General features: G+C 41.7%; 1 protein-coding gene across 1 annotated transcript; it reads left to right on the plus strand.

The window, feature by feature from the left end:
- Positions 1–13,345: 13,345 nt before the first annotated feature.
- LOC137768623 (GTPase IMAP family member 4-like) lies at positions 13,346–20,436 on the plus strand. The gene is made up of 4 exons (XM_068550170.1): positions 13,346–13,361; positions 15,053–15,151; positions 16,234–16,287; positions 18,752–20,436. Exons 3-4 carry the CDS (start codon positions 16,248–16,250, stop codon positions 19,675–19,677), a joined length of 966 nt encoding a protein of 321 aa, XP_068406271.1. The 5' UTR covers positions 13,346–13,361; positions 15,053–15,151; positions 16,234–16,247; the 3' UTR covers positions 19,678–20,436.
- Positions 20,437–22,031: the final 1,595 nt, after the last annotated feature.

The following is a 22,031-nucleotide window of genomic DNA, read 5'->3' on the forward strand; positions in this document are numbered from 1 at the left end:
GGGTGGAGTAGGGCCTGCAACATCTGAAGGGGGGGAAGTGTCCCTAAGAGCCCGAGCCTTATTTTCTCACGGTCAATCAGAGCGGAGCCTCGACCAGCTAAAAGTCTGTGCCATGGAGTCTCCCCGTCCTTGTGGCCAAGGAGAGGACAGGCAGTAAAGCTCACTGCTATGAATAGGAGACTGTCACAGCAAGTTAATAGTATGACTGTGGCCAAAGTTCTGACCGTTCTTAGAGATCACAACTTGACCTATGGAGAATGGATTTACTGTGTGCCAGATTCTCAATCTGGTGAACAGGGTCAATGACCAAACTTGAAAGCATGCTTCTGTTTGAAAAGAAAAGGAAGCTACAAATCAGAGACTTGTTTTCCACTGTGGCTTTTAAGTTCAAAGATGACTCCAGCAGAAGGGGTTCCAGAGATGTTGAGTAATGAGCCCCAAATTCAAAGGAGGCATGTTTGAGACACAGCAGTCATTTGTAAAGTGCTGCGTATATAAACCACGAACAACCAAAAGTTCATTGGCATGGTAATTGGTTGAATATAGAGGCAAAATTGCATCCCTTCTGGAAGGTATACACACATAGAAGCCCTTGATAAGTTCACGCAGCAAGTCTTGAATGGTAGCCAACAAAGCCTGTCCTTACTGAACGCTGACATTTCCCTAATGAGAAAAGCTGCCCTCCAAACTAGAATGGCCTTGGACATGATCCCTGCCTGGCAAGGAGGCACCCGTGCCATTGTCCAAACAGAATGCAGTGTGTTCCTACTGCTGAGACTGTTAATGTATCGTCCTTATCGAATCACATGAGGGCACAAGTGAACACCCTGAGGGATCCGACCCCCCTACCTGGGGACCTAGTAAATCAGTGGTTCGGATCATAGGGTTCTTGGTAGAAAAAGTTGGTCATTGATTTTGGGAATCATTTGCCTTAACCTGCGTTTTCTCTTGCATGGGACTGTATTGTTGCTGTGACATCTGCCACCAGTGCAGCCAGGGAGCTACCAAAGGAGCCACCTCCGCGCTAGCGAAAGCCCTTGCTGACCACCAGGGCGCGGTGCGCGAGACGAGAGCCTGTGAGATCGCGAGAGCGGGTCACGGGGCTTGAGAGTTGGACCTAAGAACTGGACCCACGCAGTTGGGGGCTCCCCACCTACTCCGCTGTCCTTGGAATGTGCATTCTGCCTGGCTTCCCCACTCCCAGAAGCCTCCCCAGGGATACAGCCTTGAGTAGAAATTGACACTATCTGGATGCTATACGGGACCGAACCCACTGAAGGCCTCTGGATAAAGGTTGACGATTCTGGCAGACACGGGTGGAAAGCTATTCTCCTCGTGGCCGCTCAGGACAAGCTTTGTAAGTTCCTTGCTTATTAAACCTGCCAGCTGCCCACCCGGAGTGGTCTGCCTCACCGTCGGGTTTCAGATGACACCTGGGAAGATCCCGAGGACGTTGCAAACCAACTTATATTTTTAAACACCAGTCTCATCTATATTTATAAACAAATATAAAAAATGGAATACCCAAGGCAATTGTTCTCAAAGTTCTTTCTTCTTGTTAAAAAGCGTCTCGATTATCTAAAACTCTTCCTATGTTGGGTTGCATTCTCTAGGATTTGCAATCAACAAGTTGCCATGTTGCGGGATAGGACTTTGCAGGTATTCCCTTTCCACACTGTTGAAGTTTAACCTGCCTTCTCACTCTTGGTCCTCTTTACCACGCTCCCTGATTTTTTTTTCTTACGTAAGTGAACATCCCCTATAATTATTCTATAATTCACACACTATTCCTTTTTTGTTTCCTTTCTGTCCCTTCAAGGAACACTGAAAGATCCGGAGGGCAAGGATCTTTACCTGCTATTATTTGCTAATATACCCAATTGCCTAAAACAGTGCTTGGCATATAATAGGCTCCCAAGAAACACTGAATGAAAATTCTATTTCATTTGATATTTTGTTCTTGTTTGTTTAGAATTGGATTGCTGTATTTGCCTCTGCTTCTGCTTTCAACCTATCTCAAGTTTCATGTTTTAGATTTGGATTTCCTTTGCAATCCACTCCAAACAATACTTATTTTTTATCGGAAATCGTTGGTGTATTTATCATAGTTATAATTTATGATCTATTTGGATGCATTTGTAATATTTTAGTTTTTGCTTTCTACTTGTCCAACCTGTTTCATAGTTTGTTTTTCTTTCTTCTTTGTGCCTTAGTTTGGATTATTTGGTTCTTTTCACATTCTATGTTTTTTTCTACTCAGTTGGAAATTATATACACTCTTCCTAATTTTCTTAGTGGCCTCAGCACATATTCTTTTTTCAAAATTTTTAAATTTTTTATACCATTTTTAAAGGTTACATGCCATTTACAGTTATTACAAAATATTGGCTATATTCCTCATACAACACATATTCTTAACAAAGTCTAAAGGGAATCTATATTTTACTCTTCCTCTTATACAACAAATTACTATAGAACATTTAAACTCCATTCCCACCTTCCACCCCATTTTTGCATTATTGTTGTGTATTTTTATTTTCTTATTTTTTTCCTTCTTAAACCCTGGAAGTTATTACCATTATCTTCTCTCCCTTTCTTTGTCTTTCCTTCTTTCTTTCCTTCCTTCCTTCTTTCTTTCTTTCCTTTGCTCGCTCTTTCCTTCCTTCCTTCCTTCTTCCTTCCTTCCTTTCTTTCCTTCTTTCTTTCTTCCTTTCTTTCTTCCTTTCTTTCTTTCTTCCTTCCTTCCTTCCTTCCTTTCCTCCTTTCTTTCTTTCTTTCTTTCTTTCCTTCTTTCTTTCTTTCCTCCTTTCTTTCTTTCTTTCTTTCTTACTTTCTTTCTTTCTTTCTTTCCTTATTCTTTCTTTCTTCTTTCTTTTCAACCTCTGATTTACTATCTGTGATTACTTTCCTCTTGCCTCAGGTACAGTCTTTACAAATTCTCTTAGTGAGGTTGTGCTGGTAGCAAGAACTCTCAGTCTTTGTTGTCAGTGTGGTTTTGAAAAGCAGACTTTAAATTCTCCAGGGCTGGTGAAATATCCTCAGGGTGACAGCTAGCTGCTGTACTCCACTTGCCCACCTTCACTTAGTTCCATGTCTGAGAAAGGTTATTTTCTTGCCTGCTCACCTACGCTTTTAAGAAAATGTATGTAATATTTTTCAGTATTTTTAGTTGATTTCAGTGGGAGGATTAATAATCTAGATATCTGAAAGAGAAGTTTATTTTTATGTTTGGTTAGTCTTTTCCTGGTTTTGTTTCCTGCATGTATGGCTCCCGTTGGGATTATTTTTGCTGTTTATCTTTGTCTCTTTCATCTGTCTTTCATATTGCAGTTTTTCGTCAAACAGCAGCTCTCCCTGACTGCCTTTTCGTAGTTTGGAATAAATCATTAGAAAACCTGGAAGTTCCACGTCTGAGTGAGGGTGCCGACTGCAGGCTTCACCTGAGGTGACCGCAGGACAGGCTGTTATATAGAGGGAACCCAAAATGCCAGAATGCAGAGGTTTTCCTCTGGAGATGCTCTAATCTTTAGGGGAGATTCCTTCAATTACCCACTCGGGAAGAGAGACCTTGAAGTGTGAGGTTCCGAATGAGGGGGAAGTGAGGAGATGACTGGATCATGTGTCTCATACTCACTTCTTCCACGAATCCCCTGCTTTCAGCCCTACAGCCGCATCCCCTTGGAGCTGAACTTTCTGAAGCCCACCTCCCCGAGGTGCTCCGTCATCATCCGCGGCCACCTCAGCCACAGCCTCTCTGGGGCCATATTGGCCGTGGATGTCTGCTCCAATGCACCCTTCCGGAAATCTGTTGAAACCTCTTGTCTCTGATACTTATCCTCCTAATTGTCTATGGCACCCTGGTTTTTATTAGGGTTTACAGAAAGAGAACGTCTGTGGTCTATAATTGATGTCAGTCCATTTTCCAGAATGGTTGGCATATGGCCCGTTTGCTATCTGGGCACTGAAATCCCTGATCTCCTGTTAAATAGAAGTAAAATGTAATGAGAGAGAATGCGTGATATTTACGTATTTATACTTACACAGAATTATCTGTGGCCGTTTACAACTTGGAAATAGAGAAATTCTAATACAAATTTCAAGTTGCTATTACTTCAAAAGAGGCAATGATAAAAAATTGACTTGTTAAGTTTTCTATATAAAGTTTAGGCTTTTAAAGCAGCACTGTCAGGATTCTAAAAGGCATAGAAAAGCAGAACAACCTGCGTCCACTGATTGCACTGGTTCTTTTCCTCAGCTCAAGACCGAGCCGTGAGGGTCCTTAATCAGGCCTCCTGTCTAGGTCTGAGTCCATTGTGAGAGCATCACCCCATGTAGAGGAGGAGAAGTGGACCTTGCATCCTAACCTTTCTGTCCTGTGAAGCGACCACAGCTATGTGTGACAGGTAAGACCAAAGGTGAAGGTGATGAGGCAGGAAAGAGTTGTGGCTGAGGCAGGGAGGAAGTGCTGTGCACAGATGAATTTATAACAGCCTTTCCTGTTATTGTGAGAAGATTCTGAGAAATGGGTGAACCACAGACTTCCCTGGGTTGTGCTGTGATGTGTGTGAAAATCATCCCCTGGTCTCTTTACCATAGAATTTCTAGTAAAGTGGTACAGATATTTTACATGCGTAAGAAGGGAGCGCGTGGGTTGAAAAAGGGCGTCAAATTATGAAGCAAAACGAGGAAATGCATAAAAGAGCAGAAACTGTTGAAAATAAAACTGCAAAGCCTTTGAGGTTTTGAGCTTCAGGAGGTGCAAAAATAGGTTCCAGCTCTGCATGCGAAGAGAACCAAATTCATATTGTAAAAGGGCCTGGAGACAAGGTAGTGTGACAACTTGGGGCCAGTTTTACAATCAGTCTACCACAACTGACTCTCCTACTCGCATCCAATTGTACCTAAATGGCTGGAGTTTTCAGCTTTATTGAATTTTAATTTGCATAAAATGAAATTCATGCATTTTTTTCAGTAGATTCAATAATCAATTAAACAATATTTCTAAGCCTGGTATTGACGTATATATGTGAGCTTATATATGAGCCTGTAATGAGCTTATATATGTGTATACATGTTGCAACGAGTATTCATTTTATTTATTTATTTATTTATTTATTTATTTATTTATTTATTTATTTTTACCTTTTGATCCCTTTCACCCATTTCTCCCACTTCCACCCTCAACCCCCGCCTCTCACAACCACCATGCTGTTCTCTGTATCTATGAGCCTGGCTTTTGTTTTGTCTAGATTCCACATATAACTGAGTTTGTACAGTATTTGTCTTTCTGTCTGATTTATTTCACTTAGCATAATGCCCTGAGATCTATCCATGTTGTCACAAATGGCGTGATTTCCTTCTTTCTTATGGCTGGATACTATTTGTGTGTGTGTGTGTGTGTGTATCTCCTTTATCCTTCCATCCATCAATGGACACCTAGATTGTCTCCATATCTTGACTATTGTAAATAATGCTGCAATGAACATCAGGGTGCAGATATCTCTACTAGTCAGTGTTTTCATTTTCTTTGGATAAATACCCAGATGTGAGATGGCTGGATCATATGAAGTTCTATTTTTAATATTTTTGAGGAAACTCCGTTCGGTTTTCCACAGTGGCTGCACCAATTTATATTCCTACCGACATGCATGAGGTTCCTTTTTCTCCACATCCTCACAACACTTGTTATTTCTTGGCTTTTTGATGTAGTCATCCTAACAGGTGTGAGTTCATATCTCATTGTGTTTTCTTTTAATTGAAGTATAGTTAGTGGACACTATTATATAAGTTACAGGTGTACAATATAGTGATTCCCAATATGTAACGGTTATACTCCATTTATAGTTATTATAAAATATTGGCTACAGTCCCTGTTTTGTACAATATATCCTTGTAGCTCATTTTATACCTACTAGTTTGTACCTTTTAGTCCCCTACCTCTATATTGCCCCTCTCCCTTCCCTCTCCCCACTGGTAACCACTAGTTTGTTCTCTGTATCTGTGAGTCTGCTTCTTTTTTGTTCTATTCACTAGTTTGTTGTATTTTTTAGAGTCCACATATAAGTGATATTACACAGTATTTGTCTTTCTCTGACTTATTTCACTTGCATAATACCCTCCAAGTCCATCCGTGTTCTTGCAAATGGCAAATTTTCTTTCTTTGTATGGCTCAGTAGTATTGCATTGTATATATATATATATATATATATATATACCACATTTTCTGAATCCATTCATCTGTCGATGGACACTTAGATAGCTTTCATGTCTCGACAATTGTAGATAATGCTGCCATGAACATCGGGGTGCATGTATCTTTTCGAATTAGTGTTTTTGTTTTTGTTTTGTTTTTTCAGCTATATACCCAGGAGTGGAATTGTGGGGTCACATGGTACTTCTATTTTTAGTGTTGAGGAGCCTGCATACTGTTTTCCACAATGGCTGCACCAAGTTACATTGCCACCGGCAGTGCAGGAGGGGTCCCCTTTCTCCACATCGTCACCAACTTTTGTAATTTGTGTTCTTTTTGATGGCAGCCATTCTGACAGATATGAGGTGATATCTCATTGTGGTTTTGATTTGCATTTCCCTGATGATTGACGATGTTGAGCATCTTCTCATGTGCCTGTTGGCTATCCGTTTGTCTGCTTTGGGAAACTGTGTATTCAGGTCTTCTGCCTATTTTTAAATCAAGTTGTTTGTTTTTGATGTTGAGTTGTATGAGCTGCTTCTATATTTTGAATATTAACCCCTTATGTGTCATATCATTTGCAAATGTTTTCTCCCATTCTCTAGGTTGTGTTTTTGTTTTGTTGATGGTTTCCTTTGCTGTGCAAAAGCTTTGAAGTTTAATTAGGTCCCATCTGCTTATTTTTGCTTTTATACTATTTCCTCTGCTTTAGGAGACAGATGCAAAAAAAATATAGCTGCGATTTCTGTCAAGAGTGTTCTGCTTATGTCTTCCTCTAGGGGTTATATGGTATCCAGTCTCACATTTAGGTCTTTAGCCCAATTTGAGTTTCTTTTCGGATATGGTGTTAGAAAATGTCCTAATGTCACTCTTTTACATGTAGCTGTTTAAGTTTCCTAGCACCACTTATTGAAGAGAACGTCTTTTCCCCATTGTATATTCTTGCCTCCTTTGACCATCTGTGCATGGGTTTATTTCTGGGCTCTCTGTTCTGTTTCATTAATCTATGTGTCTGTTTTAGTGCCAATACCATATTGTTTTCATTACTGTAGCTTTTTAAATAGTATAGTTTGAAGTCAGGGAGTGTAATTCCTCCAGAACTGTCCGTCTTTCTCAAGATTGTTTTGGCTGGACTTCCCTGGTGGCGCAGTGGTTAAGAATCCGCCTGCCAAGGCAGGGGACATGGGGCGCAGACCCCGCTCGCTGCAACTAGAGAAAGCCCGCACACAGCAACAAAGACCCAACGCAGCCAAAAATAAATAAAGAGAAATAAATAAAGGAATTTTTTAAAAAGATTGTTTTCACTTCTCTGGGCGTTTTGTGTTTCCATACAAATTTTAAAATTATTTTTTCTAGTTCTGCAAAATATGCCGTTGACATTTTGATAGGGATTGCATTGAATCTGTAGATTGCCTTGGGTAGTGTGGTCATTTTAACAACCTTAATTCTTCCAATCCAAGAACACAGTATTATCTTTCATTCTGTTTGTGTCATCTTTAATTTCTTTCATCAGTGTCTTATAGTTTTCAGAGTACAGGTATTTTACCTCCTTAGGTAGATTTATTCTTAGGTATTTCATTCTTTTTGATGCAATGGTAAATGGGATTGTGTTCTCAATTTCTCTTTTTGATAGTTCATTGTTAGTGTATAGAAATGCAACAGATTTCTGTGTATTAATTTTGTATCCTGCAATTTTACTGAATTCATTGATGAGCTCTAATAGTTTTCTGGCGGCGTCTTTAAGATTTTCTATGTATGGTATCATGTCATCTTCAAACAGTGACAGTTTTACTTCTTCCTGTCTGATTTGGATTCCTTTTATCTCCTTTTCTTCTCTGATTCCTGTGGCTAGGACTTCCAAAATTATGTTGAATAAAAGTGGTGAAGGTGGGCATCTTTGTCTTGTTCCTGATCATAGAGGAAAGGCTTTCAGCTTTTCACTGTTGAGTATGATGTTAGCTGTGGGGTTGTCATATATGGCCTTTATTATGTTGAAGTATGTTCCCTCTATGTCCACTTCCTGGAGAGTTTTTATTACGAATGGATGTTGAATTTTATTGAAAGCTTTTTCTGCATCTATTGAGATGATCATATGATTTGTATTCTTCCGTTTGTTAATGTGGTATATCACACTGATTGATTTGCAGATGTTGAAAAATTCTCGCATCCTTGGATAAATCCCACTTGATCATGGTGTATGATCCTTTTAATGTATTGTTAGATTTGGTTTGCTAATATTTTGTTGAGGATTTTTGCATCTATTTTCATCAGTGATATTGGCCTGTAGTTTTCTGTTTTGTGATATCTTTGTCTGGTTTTGGTATCAGAGTGATGCTGGCCTCATAGAATGAGTTTGGGGGTGTTCCTCCCTCTGCAGTTTTTTGAAAGAGTTGAGAAGGAGAGCTGATAACTCTTTCATAAACATTTGGTAGAATTCACTTGTGAAGCTGTCTGGCCCTGGACTTTTGTTCGTTGGGAGTTGTTTAATAACTCATTCAGTTTCATTATTAGTTATTGGTCTGTTCATATTTTCTATTTCTTCCTGGTTCAGTCTTTGGAGATTGTACCTATCTAGGAATTTTTCCATTTCTTGTCTGTTGTTCATTTTATTGGCATATATTGTTGTTCATAGTAGTCTCCTATAATCCTTCGTAATCTTTTGTATCTCTGCGGTGTCTGTTGTAACTTCTCCTTTTTCATTTCTAATTTTATTGATTTGAGTCCTCTCCCTCATTTTCTTGATGAGTCCGGCTAAAGGTTTATAAATTTTGTTTATCTTCTCAAAGACCAGGTTTTAGTTTCATTGATCTTTGCTACTGTTTTCTTTCTTTCTGTTTCATTTATTTCTGCTCTGATCTTTATGATTTCCTTCCTTCTACTAACTTTGGGTTTTGTTTGTTCTTCTTTCTGTAGTTCCTTTAGGTGTAAGGTTAGATTGTTTATTTGATATTTTTCTTGTTTCTTGAAGTAGGACTGTATTGCTAGAAACTTCCCTCTTAGAACTGCTTTTGCTGAATCCCATAGGCTTTGGATTGTCATATTTGCATTGTCATTTGTCTCTAGGTATTTTTTCATTTCCTCTTTGTTTTCTTCAGTGATTTCTTGGTTATTTAGTAGCATACTGTTTACTCTCCATGTGTTTGTGTTTTTTACGTTTCTTTTTTTCCTGTAATTTATTTCTAATTTTATAGTATTGTGGTCGGAAAAGATGCTTGACACAATTTCAGTTTTCTTAAATTTACTGAGACTTCATATGTGACCCAAGATGTGATCTATCCTGGAGAATGTTCCATGTAATCCATGTGAGAAAGTGTAATCTGCTGTTTTCGGATGGAATGTCCTAGAATTGTCAATTAAATCTATCTGGTCTATTTTGTCATTTAAAGCTTGTGTTTCCTTATTAATTCTCTGTTTGGGTGATCTCTCCATTGGCGTAAGTGAGGTGTTAAAGTCTCCCACTATTATTGTGTTACTGTCCATTTTCTCTTTTATAGCTGTTAGAATTTGCCTTATGTATTGAGGTGCTCCTATGTTGGGTGCATATCTATTTATAATTGTTATATCTTCTTCTTGGATTGATCCCTTGATCATTGTGTAGTGTCCTTCCTTGTCTCTTGTAACATTCTTTATTTCAAAGTCTATTTTATCTGATATGAGTATTGCTACTCCAGCTTTCTTTTGATTTCCATTCGCATGGAGTATCTTTCTCCACCCCCTCACTTTCAGGCTGTATGTGTCCCTAGGTCTGAAGTGGGTCTCTTGTAGACAGCATATATACGGGTCTTGCTTTTGTATCCATTCATCCAGTCTGCGTCTTTTGGTTGGAACATTTAATCCATTCACATTTAAGGTAATTATCAATACGTATGTTCCTATTACCATTTTCTTAATCGTTTCAGTTTGTTTTTGTGGGTCCTTTTCTTCTCTTGAGTTTCCCACTTAGAGAAGTTCCTTTAGCGTTTGCTGTAGAGCTGGTTTGGTGGTGCTGAATTCTCTTAGCTTTTGCTTGTCTGTAAACCTTCTGATTTGTCCTTCAAATCTGAATGAGATCCTCGCTGGGTAGAGTATTCTTGGTTGTAGTTTCTTCCTGTTCATCACTTTAAATATATCGTGCCACTCCCCTCTGGCTTGCAGAGTTTCTGCTGAGAAATCAGCTGTTAACCTTATGGGAGCTGCCTTGTATGTTATTTGTCATTTTCCCCTTGTTGCTTTTAATAATTTTTCTTTGTCTTTAATTTTTGTCAGTTTGGTAACTATGTGTCTCTGCGTGTTTCTCCTTGTGTTCATCCTGCCTGGGACTCTCTGTGCTTCCTGGACTTGGCTGACTACTTCCTTTCCCATGTTAAGGAACTTTTCCATTATAATCTCTTCAAATATGTTCTTGGATCCTTTCTCTGTGTCTTCTCCTTCCGGGACCCCAGTAATGCAAATGTTGGTACATTTAATATTGTTCCAGAGGTCTCTTAGGCTGTCTTCACTTCTTTTCTTTCTTTTTTCTTTATTCTGTTCTGCAGCAGTGATTTCCACCATTTTGTCTTCCAGGTCGTTTATCCATTGTGCCTCATTTATTCTGCTATTGATTCCTTCTAGTGTATTTTTCATTTCAATTGTTGTATTGTTCATCTCTGTTTGTTTGTTCTTTAGTTCTTGTAAGTCTTTGTTAAACATTTCTTGCATCCTCTCAATCCTTGCCTCCCTTCTTTTTCTGAGGTCCTTGATCATCTTCACTATCATTATTCTGAATTCTTTTTCTGGAAAGTTGCCTATCTCCACTTCATTTAATTGTTTCTCTGGGGTTTTATCTTGTTCCTTCATCTGGGACGTATTCCTCTGCCTTTTCATTTTATGTATCTTTCTGTGATTGTGGTTTTGGTTCCCAGGCTGCAGGATTATAATTCTTCTTGCTTCTGTTGTCTGCCCTTTGGTGGATGAGGCTATCTAAGAGGCTTGTGCAAGCTTCCTGATGGGAGGGACTCCATCCCCTCACTTTCAGCTGGTGTGTGTCCTTAGATCTGACATGAGTCTCTTGTAGACAGTATATATATGGGTCTTGTTTTTGTATCCATTCAGCCACTCTGTGTCTTTTGATGGGAGCATTGAGTCCATTTACATTTAAGGTAATTATTGATATGTATGTTCTGATTGCCATTTTGTTAATTGTTTGTGGGTTGTTTTTGTAGGTGTTTTTATAAATTTCTTTTTCTTTTGTCTCTTCTCTTGTGATTTGATTACTATCTTTAGTGTTATGTTTGGATTCCTTTTTCTTTTTTCTCTTTTCCTTTTTCCTCGTGTGTGTGTGTGTGTGTGTGTGTGTGTGTGAGTGTGTGTATCTATAATAGATAGGTGGTTTGTGGTTACCATGAGGTGTATATATATATATGATTGTTTTAAGTTGCTGATCTCTTAATTTCAAATGCATTTTTAAATCCCTGCTTTTGTACTCTCCTCTTCTCATTACTGTTTTTGATATCATATTTTACATCTAATTGCTTTGTGTGTCCCTTAAGTGCTTATTGTGGATATAAATTATTTTACTGCTCTTCTCTTTTAACCTTCTTACTAGCTTTGTGCGTAGATGATTTCTCACCTTCATGTTTGCCTTTACCAATGAGCTTTTTCCGTTTTGTAATTTTCTGGTTTCCACTGGTGGCTTTTTCTTTTTCTCCTAGAGAAGTTCCTTTAACGTTTGTTATAAAGCTGGTTTGGTGGTGCTGAACTCTTTCACCTTTTACTTGTCTGTAAAGCTTTTGATCTCTCCATTAAATCTGAACGAGAGCCTTGCTGGGTAGAGTATTCTTTGGAGGTTGTTCTGGCCCAGTTGGCTGCCAGGCCCTGGCTTGTGCTCTGGCTGCTGGCCTGCTGCTGGGTGGGGCTGGGATTCAGTGCAGCTGGCTGTGGGACCTGTGGTGTTCCAGGGCTGGTGCTGGCCCACCGGTGGGTGGGTCCAGGTTTGGGGTGGCTGCCTGCAGGGTCCAGAGTGTGCAGGGCTGGTGCCAGTTTCCTGGTGAGTGGCATTGAGTGCTCTCAGGGCTGGCTGTTTGGCTTGGGAGGCTCTGGGACTGGTGCCAATTGGCTGGTGGGCAGGTAAGCCCCTGGCAGGAATAGGCTAGAGGGAAGTCTCCAAGAATGGAGAAGACTCCATTCTATGACAGGTGTCCTTGTCATAGAATGAACTCCCCAAAACAGCTGCTGCCAGAGTCTATGTCACTAGGGGAGTCCTCCTTGCCTCCTGCCTCTCTGGGAGGCTCTCCAGGGTCAGCCAGTGAGTCTGCCCCAGGCTCCTTTCAAATCACTGCTTCTATGCTGGGTCTCAGAGCATGGAGATTTTGTCCGTGCCCTTTAAAAATGGGGTCTCTGTTTCCCAGAGCCTTCTTGCTCTCCCATGTGCAAGCCCCTCTGGCCATACAAGTCAGATATTTTGGTGGCTTGTCTTTCCGGTGCAGGATCCCCCAGGCTGGGGAGCCTGAAGTGGGGCCCAGACCCCTTGCTCCTTGGGGAGAACCTTTGAAATTGCAATTATCTTCCCATTTATGTGTCACCTACCTAGGGGTGTGGGCCTTGACTATACCCCTTCCTATCTGTCTTGTGGTTCCTTCTTTATATCTATAGTTGTGGGGAATCTTTTCTACTAGTTTTCAGGTCATAATTGCTTTCTAAATAGCTGTAATTTTGGTGTGCCCATAGGAAGAGGTGAGCCCAGGGTTTTCCTACTCCACCATCTTGGCCACACTCTGAGCGGCAACTCCCTGGTTTTGACCCAGTAGTTTTTTCTCAAACTTCACGGCGTGATCCACATTTCGGCCCTCCCTATAGAGTCTTTGCGTGGTCTGATATGGTAGCAACTATGCAGATGTGACTATTTAACTTTAAATTAATCAAAATGGAATAAAATTAAATATTCAATTCTTCAATCACACTCATCACATTTCATGAGCTCAGTAGCCCATGTGGCTCAGGGCTACCATACTGAACCACACAAAACAATCTCATCATTGCAGAAAGTTCTGGCACTGCTAGGTGATAAGGTGGGCAGATCTCTTGCATAAGCATGTTTGGATAGCTCCTCCCCTCACTTCCTCTCTCCTCTTCCTTCTTGATAGCTTAGTGTCGCCTCCTGGTTTAGCATTGCTTTCAAAGTTAGAGAAAGGAGCAGGACCCAGATTTTTTTTAGGTAAGGGAATAGGGGTGTTTGTGGGAGTGGGAAGAGAGGGAGGGAAATGTGTGATTTGGTGGAGGGGGGACTTCTCTTCTGGATCTATATCTTAAAACTCCCTGCAAACTTGCTCTCAGAATATATTTCTCATTGGTTCCTGTCTCCTGTCTTTGCTGATTTTAGGCAGTAATCTGTTTTGAAGGCTGAGTCCTACAAATTGATAACTCTTTCAGCAGTCACTGCTCAGAGGATACTTGTAGGAATAAATGATTGTTTTCACCATTGATAGAATTTATAAGTAAAGTTGAAGCTTTCAGGGTTTGTGTTGGCTGAGCAGACAGAATTAGCTGTGTGGGGAGCTGGTGGTGAAAAGAGCACAAGGAGATGTAAGAGGTGCAGGTCAGCAGCCCCGTGTCCCAAAGCCAGCACGCGGTTAGGATCAGAGACTCTGTTACCCAGTTAACGATCTGCTCAGAGCTGCCCCTTTGGACCTGCCTCCTCAGGAACAGTCCCGTCGTGGGCTTCACCCAGAGATGGGGAACGGGAACTTTTAGGAGATAGGAGGAGGGAGATGCCAACCCGTGTTACTGTCTACAGTTCAGGAGAAGCTGGGGATCGATGGATGCTTCTTCCTTAGGCGGTAGGAGGAGAACTCAGCCATCCAGTGTCAGGATGGAGAGAAGTTCAGTCCTCTGGTTGTACATCAGAATCAGGAGAAAGAGAACAGCATTAAAGAATGCCGAAGAGAAAGTCCACAGACTGAATGGAAACACCCTTCTTAAGAATGGTGTTTAAGAAACACCCCAAACCTTTTCTTTTCCTATTTCTGGTATCTGACTCCTTCTCCTAAAATCAGTCACCAACATCAGCTTTGTGACCAAAGCTGATTTTTAATAATTCTGTGATTTCTCCTCCCAGTTTACAAGAAGCTGCTTTCTACTCCTTATTCCTAATCCACTTTCAAAAGAAGTGCCTGTCTTTCTAACGGTGTTTGAAATTTGTATTTGTTGGCTTCCTATCAGATAGGCTTTCTTTAACAACTAGCACTTCAGCCTGTCCTACTTAAAATCTGATCTGCTAAGAGTTCTTCAAATGGCTTTCTCCGTTGCCCAACGTTAGTAGGTAACAATGAAAGAAAACCTTTAAAACATAGTACCGTGTTTCAAGGACGCTAGGTGTTGTTAATGAGGAAAGGATAGGGGACTTCCCTGGTGGCACAGTGGTTAAGAATCTGCCTGCCAATGCAGGGGACACAGGTTCGATCCCTGGTCCGAGAAGATCCCACAGGCCATGGGGCAACTAAACCCGTGTGCCACCACTACAAAGCCTGAGCTCTAGAGCCCATGAGCCACAACTACTGAGCCCACGTGCCACAGCTACTGAAGCACACGTGCCTAGAGCCTGTGCTCTGCAACAAGCGAAGCCCCTGCAATGAGAAGCCCGCGCACTGCAGTGAAGAGTAGCCCCCACTCACCGCAACTAGAGAAAGCCCGCACACAGCAATGAAGACCCAATGCAGCCAAAAAATAAATTAATTAGTTTAAAAAATAATAAGGAAATGATCATCTTTTTCACAAGACAGATTGGGCTGGACATAAAGCTCAATCAGAGAGGAGGCAAGAATCAGGGAGATTTTTTAAAATCAATTCATTTATTTAATAAATATTTATTGAGATCCATGCTTTGTCCAATATTGTGCTTGTCCCTAGGGAATAACGGGGCACACAAGACACAGACGGTTCACCATCACAAAGCTTACAGTCTACGAGGAGACAGTAAAAAAATCAGACGAACAACTTCCTATTGTGGTACGTATTCTATAGAAACCCTTGGAGTGTGGCTAGCACAAACTCCACACCAGAGCTAACTTGTTGGTTGGTGATGAGGGTGGAGAAGCCCTCTCTGGAGAAATAACAGAATACTGAAGCCTCAGGGCTGAGAAGGAATGAGTTGGGCATTGGAAGGGTGTGGGAGTGCTCCAGGGAGGGGGAAATATTCCCCAAGGGTCTAGGAGCTGGAGGGAGCTTAGAGGATTCAGGGGACGTTGAGGAGGCCAGTATGGTTCAAGCCTTTTGAAAGAGAGAGAGAGAGTAATTGAGCATGCAGGGCCTTTTGGACCATTCCAAGGGTTTTCAACTATTTGAACAATAAAAAGCAAAAGGAATCCATTAAAGAATTGAAACACGGGAAAAAAATCAAATTTCAGTTTTAAAAAGGCATCTGACTATTGAGTGGAGAAGGGATTGAAGAGGCAATATCAGTTGGGAGCCTATTACATTGCAATCAAATGACAGTGGGTTGGATTAACATGGAGATGGGGAGAAATGGAGAATTTTGCATTTTTTGGAAGTAAAATCAATAGGATTTGGTGCCAGACTGATGAGCAAGTGAGGAAAGAAGCGTTGTGGAGGACCCCAAGATTCTGCGTGAGCCATTTGGTGGTGCCCTTTACTGAAATGGGGACCAGGCTGGGGATGGAGGTCAAGGGTTCCATTTTGTCTGAGTTCTGTGTGAGATGCCCATAAAATTGCCAACTGGAGAAGTTGAATGGGATTTAAAAGTTTGGAACTCTGAGAAGGGTCTAGGCTGCAGGCTACATATAAATGGCATTCAAAGCAATCATTCACTGAATAGAGTGGGGAAGGGCACCCAGAACCAGTGCCAAGGAAGACCCTGAAGCACTTACATTTGTGTAAAGAAAAATGAACAATCTGAAAATGAGACTGAAAACAGAGAATGGAGAAGTATTGGGAAATAGAGGAAGAGAAACTGAGTAGCAAGCAAGTTTATGAAAAAAAAAGAAACTGTTGGTTACATGAGGATAACATTTCCAGTTTCCAGTTACTCTCCACTTCCCTGAAATGACATAGTTATTTTTCTTTATTTCCAGGAATTCAAAGTACAATGGCGGCCCATTACCCCAGCAACTCCAGGACCAGCCACGGTGAGAGGCTGCTCGGGGCTAGGCAGGCCAGGCTTGGGGGAGGAGGGCCGGGGCTCTCCTGTCCCGTCAGCCAGTCCCCATCTGCGCGAGAGCAAAACATTTCCAACCACATTTCTTATTTTCCCTTCATTTACTCTGCTCTCTCATTTCTCTCGACCCTCTACGGCTTCTCCTTGTGATGTAGCTTAACAGCTAAGAGGAAGAGAGCTAGAATCTCCTGATTGATATGGGCTTGATGAGGTTTCTTGTGTGCTACTTCCTACAGCGTGGACACACCAGAACAGCGGGTTGTAGCCTCCCTGGTGGTTTCTCTGCCCCTCTCTTCAGCCCAAGAGAGGATTGGGAAGGAGGAACATGGGCATAATTAATTCCTCATTCAGGTCCCTAATTTCCCTGTTGCTGGTGGCCTCACTATAACCAACAAATTCAACAGACTGATCACTCCGTTCCTCACATAACCCTCCCTCTACTCCCTTATCCATAGAAATTGATTGTATCGTTTGAGCTTTTGCTGGTTTAGCAAACCACCACACAATTTAGGAGCCTAAAACAACGACCGTTTAGTTGGCTCTTGGTTTTGTGGGTTAGTTGGGCAGTCTTTGGGTCTGGATCAACTTGGCTAATCTCAGCCAGACTCACTCATGCATGTGTGGTAGGCTGGTGGTTCAGGATGCAACTGGATAATCTCGGCTAGCCTCATAGACACGTCTGGCAGTCAGCAAGCTCTTGGGCAGACCAGGGGGACAGGGATAACCGGCCCTTGTGTCTCTCATCCAGTAGGCTAGTCCAGGGCAGTTGTAAGGTTCCGAAAAGCAGAAAGAGAAGGCAAACTACAATAAGTCAGCACTTCTGGAGTCTCTGCTTGATCATGTTTTCACGACCTTACTGTCCAAAGCAAGTCACATGGCCCAGTCAGATTCAAGGGTTGGAGAAACGGACTCAGCATCTTGATGAGAGTAGCTGCAAATCCACATTCCCAAGAGGCATGAGTACAGAGAGGGAATAATTCATGGCTGTGTTTGCCATCTATCATAGATTGCCATCCATTTGCTGTCAACATTGGCCAATTTTTGCAGTGTTGGCACTGGCCTTTGGTGCCTTTTTATCTCGCCAGCCATGATTTTCCTACTCCCTGTCTCTAAGGTCAACCAATGCCCTCAGAATATCCTATAGTTGGCATCTTCCATTGTGATGCTAACTAAATAATAGTCTGAACTCCCATCCACATTTTTCCTTAGGTAATCTTAGCCATCCTGTATCCAGTGTTCTCAGCTTTGGGAAATTTACTTCTTTCACCCCAGGATTCTGGTTATCAAATGTGAGAAACTCTGCCTTAGGGATCCAGAGATGAGCAAAAGCTTCACCATAAAGTGTGTGCGAGATGGGGATGAACTACAGATTTTGTGGAAGCCAGAGTGGGAGGTTCTGCAATTTCCCTCTTCTGTTTGAGTGATATTTTTAAAAGATTATTCCACTTTACAGAACAGACTGAAAGGGCCAAAGCGGAAGTAGAAAGACCAGTTAGGAGACTACTGAAGCATGGATGGGGATATAACTTGGGCTAGTATGATGATCTTCAAAATAGAGAGAAGCGAACAGATTTGGAGCCAAGAGAACCAGCTGATGGGTTGGATATGGAAAGAAGGGGAGAGAGAGGAGTCAAGGGTGACGCCTAGATTTTTAGCCTGAGAAACTAAAACATCATCTGTTTAGTTGGCTCTTGGTTTTGGGGTGATAGCCCTGAAAACCAATTGGGGTTTGTAACAGTGTCTATGAGGTTGTAAGCGGGATAATGTATGCATTGTCTCAAAGCAGAAATAGGTAGTTATAACACAGGATTCCTCATGCAGGAATCAGTCTTACATTCAAGGGCCGGCTGGCAGGGTCTGTCTTCTCGGGAAAACAGCCTCTCAAACGTGATTGCCAGTTGTCTTCCCACCGGTCCCGGGTCTATGCCTAACAAATCGGGCAGACTTTGACCTTATAGGCACCTTAAAGAGATATGCAGAGACTTGCTGAATACAAACACAGGAAGAGCTATTAGATGATTTGGTTTGTAACTTAAGGTTTCAGTTGCTGTGCTCTGCTGCTCGGATATTAACTTAGAACTTTCCTGGGAAGTAAAATATGCAACGTCAATTTTGTGTTACTTCCTATGTTATCTTATGAGGACCAGCTACCAGTAGCAGCTCAGAGTTCTCTTCTTAACCATTTTGTTTCCTCCTCTGTGGGCTACTTACCTACGCAAGGTCACAGTAAGAAGCGCAAGGGGATGCTGAAAATTACCTGGGTGGTCCTCGAATACTGCAAGAGGAGCACGAGCCCAGAGGGCTCTCTAGAGACATCCCTTGAGTGCAGAGGACCCTAGCAGGCAACAGAGAAAGGCACCAGTGGGCAGGGGACTTGCAGGGGAGACAGTTGAAGTTCCTTCTAACGCTACGACTTTTATTTCCTGTTGTGCCAGGGCTTGGAAACCAAGAGCCCAGAGATTCACAACTGAGACTCGTCTTAGTGGGTAAGACTGGGGCAGGAAAAAGTGCAACAGGAAACAGCATCCTCGGAAAGAAAATGTTTCCTTCTGGCTTTTCCGCAGTATCCATCACCAGGTCCTGTAAGAAAGGAAACAGCACCTGGAAGGGGAGGGAAGTTGTCGTGGTGGATACACCTGGCATCTTTGACACAGAGGTACAGGATGCTGACACTTGCAAGGAGATTGCTCGCTGCATGGCCCTGACCTCGCCAGGGCCTCATGCTCTGCTCCTCGTCATCCCGCTGGGCCGTTACACGCCGGAAGACCACAGAGCCACGGAAAAGATCCTGAAAATGTTTGGAGAGAGAGCTAGGAGACACATGATCCTCTTATTCACCCGGAAAGATGACTTGGAAGGCATCGATTTCTGTGACTACTTAAAGGAAGCTCCAAAAGGCATTCAAGAGCTGATGGGCATGTTCGGAGATCGCTACTGTGTGTTCAACAACAGGGCGGCAGGAGCTGCGCAGGAGGACCAGAGGGAGCAGCTGCTGGTCCTGGTCCAGCGCGTGGTCGCAGAGTGCAAAGGCAGATGCTTCACGAACAACAGGTACCAAAAGGCTGAGGAGGAGATTCAGAAACAAATCCGAGTGATGCAAGAAAATTACAGAGCAGAGCTAGAGAGACAGAAAGCGCAGATAAGACAGGAGTATGAAGAGAAAATCAGAACGCTGGAGGATGAACTAGAACAGCAAAAGCAAGTGATGTGCATGAGGAGGGAATTGGCAGAAAGGGAGGCTCTCTGTGCTACAAGGCAGCAAAATGCCAGAGACGAAGTTGAGAATCAGAGCGGGATAGTTGAATTCATCTTAGGCTTGTTGGAGATTGTTTCCTTTGTTTTCTCTCTGTTTGAGGATTAGACATTAAGATTAAACTTCAGGAAAATGTGTCTATACTTCCTGCATATGTTCAGCTGGCCCTGCCCCATATAAGTCAGAGCATTCTCATTTTTCTGTCTCTCAGACTCTCAGGACTCAGGAGAGTAAAGTTCACTGTTGGCAATTGGTATATGTTTGATTGATTTAACAGGGGAGGGGCAAGTTCTCAATGTGTGAAACTCCAAAGCACAACGTATTGATGCTCCCTAACTGGTGAATTCTTTCTCAGAGACACAGAGAGAAGGAATGCAGGAGACCAAAGAAGATGACCCCAAGCTTTCTCTGTTTATCCCTAGTAAATGTTTCTCCTCTAGATTCTTTCTAGATTGGTAGGTAATCTCCCCCTGTGGCTTCCTCTCACTTATTTTACCCTCAGGACCACAGTGATCATCTTAACCTTATAGTTTATGAGAAAGATCAGTTCTTTGCATTAGTTAAGCTTATAGATGGAGATGTTTATAGAATTCTTTGTAGATGATTGGAAATTTGTTTACTTACAATTTTACGGAAGGACTCAAATTGTTCCTTATCTTCTGCCCATTGATGAACAAAGAGTTGTCTGGAAGATAGAGCTTTCAGAACTCAACTATGTGAAATGCGAGAAAGAGTGAAAGATAGAGATTCAACAGATAAGAGAACAATGTTTGGTATATTCAGATGTATCTGTAGAAACTCTTTGACCAACACCAACCAATTTGCTGAATAACAAGTTCTCTCCTTTTCTTGTGAAACTAACTGCTATCCCACCCAATTGAATTGTTTGCTTATTGTTATTGTAATAAAACTGTTCTGTTCTCTCATATTTGTACAAAATGGAATCTGTTTTTTTTTGTTTTTGCTTTTGTTTTTTGGAAAATACTACCACTACTTCTTCTAAGAGCACAGGGATGAATTATAGTCTTTTGTAAAAGTTCAAGATGATTTTGGAGGTAGTCTTGGTCTACCCTCTAGACTTCTCCCCTTCTCCTTTTCCCTGGAAGGTTTGAGCCACATTCTCAACACCTCTGACAGTCAAAGACTACATTGCCCTTGGAGTCATTCATTATGTGTTGATAGAAATTACACGTGACCTACGTTTCTGAGACCTTTGTGGCTTTCCTGCTGCAACAATTCTTTTAAATACGTGGATAAAAATAGCTAAGACCCTATCCCTTTTATACTATTCTACTGAGTACTCTTCACCTAATAATTTCTAGCCTTCCCCAAAGCACTTTTCCATGTTCTACCAACGTGTTCTGGTGGTCATATGTGACCTACGCCAACTCTCCTTGTTCTGTCACCTTAAAATCGTCTTCTCCATGCCCTAACCCATTTTGCTCAAACTAGGGCATATGTCTCTCCATGATTTCCCCCAAACACAAAGGAGTTTAGACTGTACATTTAATAAAAGTTAACAAAGGCTCAAGGGTATGAGAAGCCCCGTGCAAAGAAGCACATGACTCCTTTAGAGGTAGTCACTCTGAGTAGAGAGATTTGGTTTCACTCTGCAGAAGGTGGGCGATCTCTGTCTCTACTGTTTTCATCATTGGCGATATGAATTTAACGTGCTATTGTATTACAATCTTCTATTAACAAATATTTAACCAAAGAACCATATACACCTCCCAAGAAAAAGTAAATACAGAATTAATACAAAGAAAATTCTAACGCCAGTGGTTATTTTCTGTGTAAATGCATTCAATTATTCTTACCCTTGCCTCCGGGTTAATGCTGTAGATGAGACAAAGAAAATGGTTTTGCTCTTGAGTAGCAGTTAGGAAATGAGAAGCCCATGTGACATATCCTGAGAGCAGTTTTGCCTATTTGCCTCCCAGGGCAGAAGGCAGAGAGATTAATGATACTATGCATTGTGATTAATACAATAGAAGAATGAAGCATGTTCTCTTCTCTCACAACTTCTGGGAGTTCATACCTATTCATCTATTTATTATCATTCATTGGTTGTTTGTACTTGGTGGCAGGTTTTATAGGAGACACTGAGAATCTAGAGATGAGTAAAACAAAGTCCCTTTTGAGACTGGCTTCATTCACTTAGCATAATGATTTTGAGAATCATTCAAGTTGTGTGTACCAACAGCTTGTTCTCCTTTGTTGCTGACAAGTATTCCATCTTATGGATGTACCACAGTGTATCACTTCTCCTTGACTTATTCTTAGGCCCCTAATTGATTGCTCTTGTCAAATTGCATTTGCTAACACCTCCATTATAATGTTGACTGGTAGTGGGTGGGTATGCTTGCTTGCTTCCTGGATATGCCTTCAGTGTTTCCCAGTTAGGTAAGTGAGATAGCTGCTGAACTACAGTAGTACGTGTATTTGTGTGTGTGCGTGTGCGC

This window comes from Eschrichtius robustus, chromosome 8 (genome assembly GCF_028021215.1).
Source record: "Eschrichtius robustus isolate mEscRob2 chromosome 8, mEscRob2.pri, whole genome shotgun sequence".
NCBI lineage: Eukaryota > Metazoa > Chordata > Mammalia > Artiodactyla > Eschrichtiidae > Eschrichtius > Eschrichtius robustus.

Coding starts and splice junctions, on each gene's coding strand:
- LOC137768623 (XM_068550170.1), top strand. CDS start 16,248: ATGGCGGCCCATTACCCCAGCAACTCCAGGACCAGCCACG. Junction 16,288..18,751: donor CAACTCCAGGACCAGCCACG/GTGAGAGGCTGC, acceptor CTGTTGTGCCAG/GGCTTGGAAACCAAGAGCCC.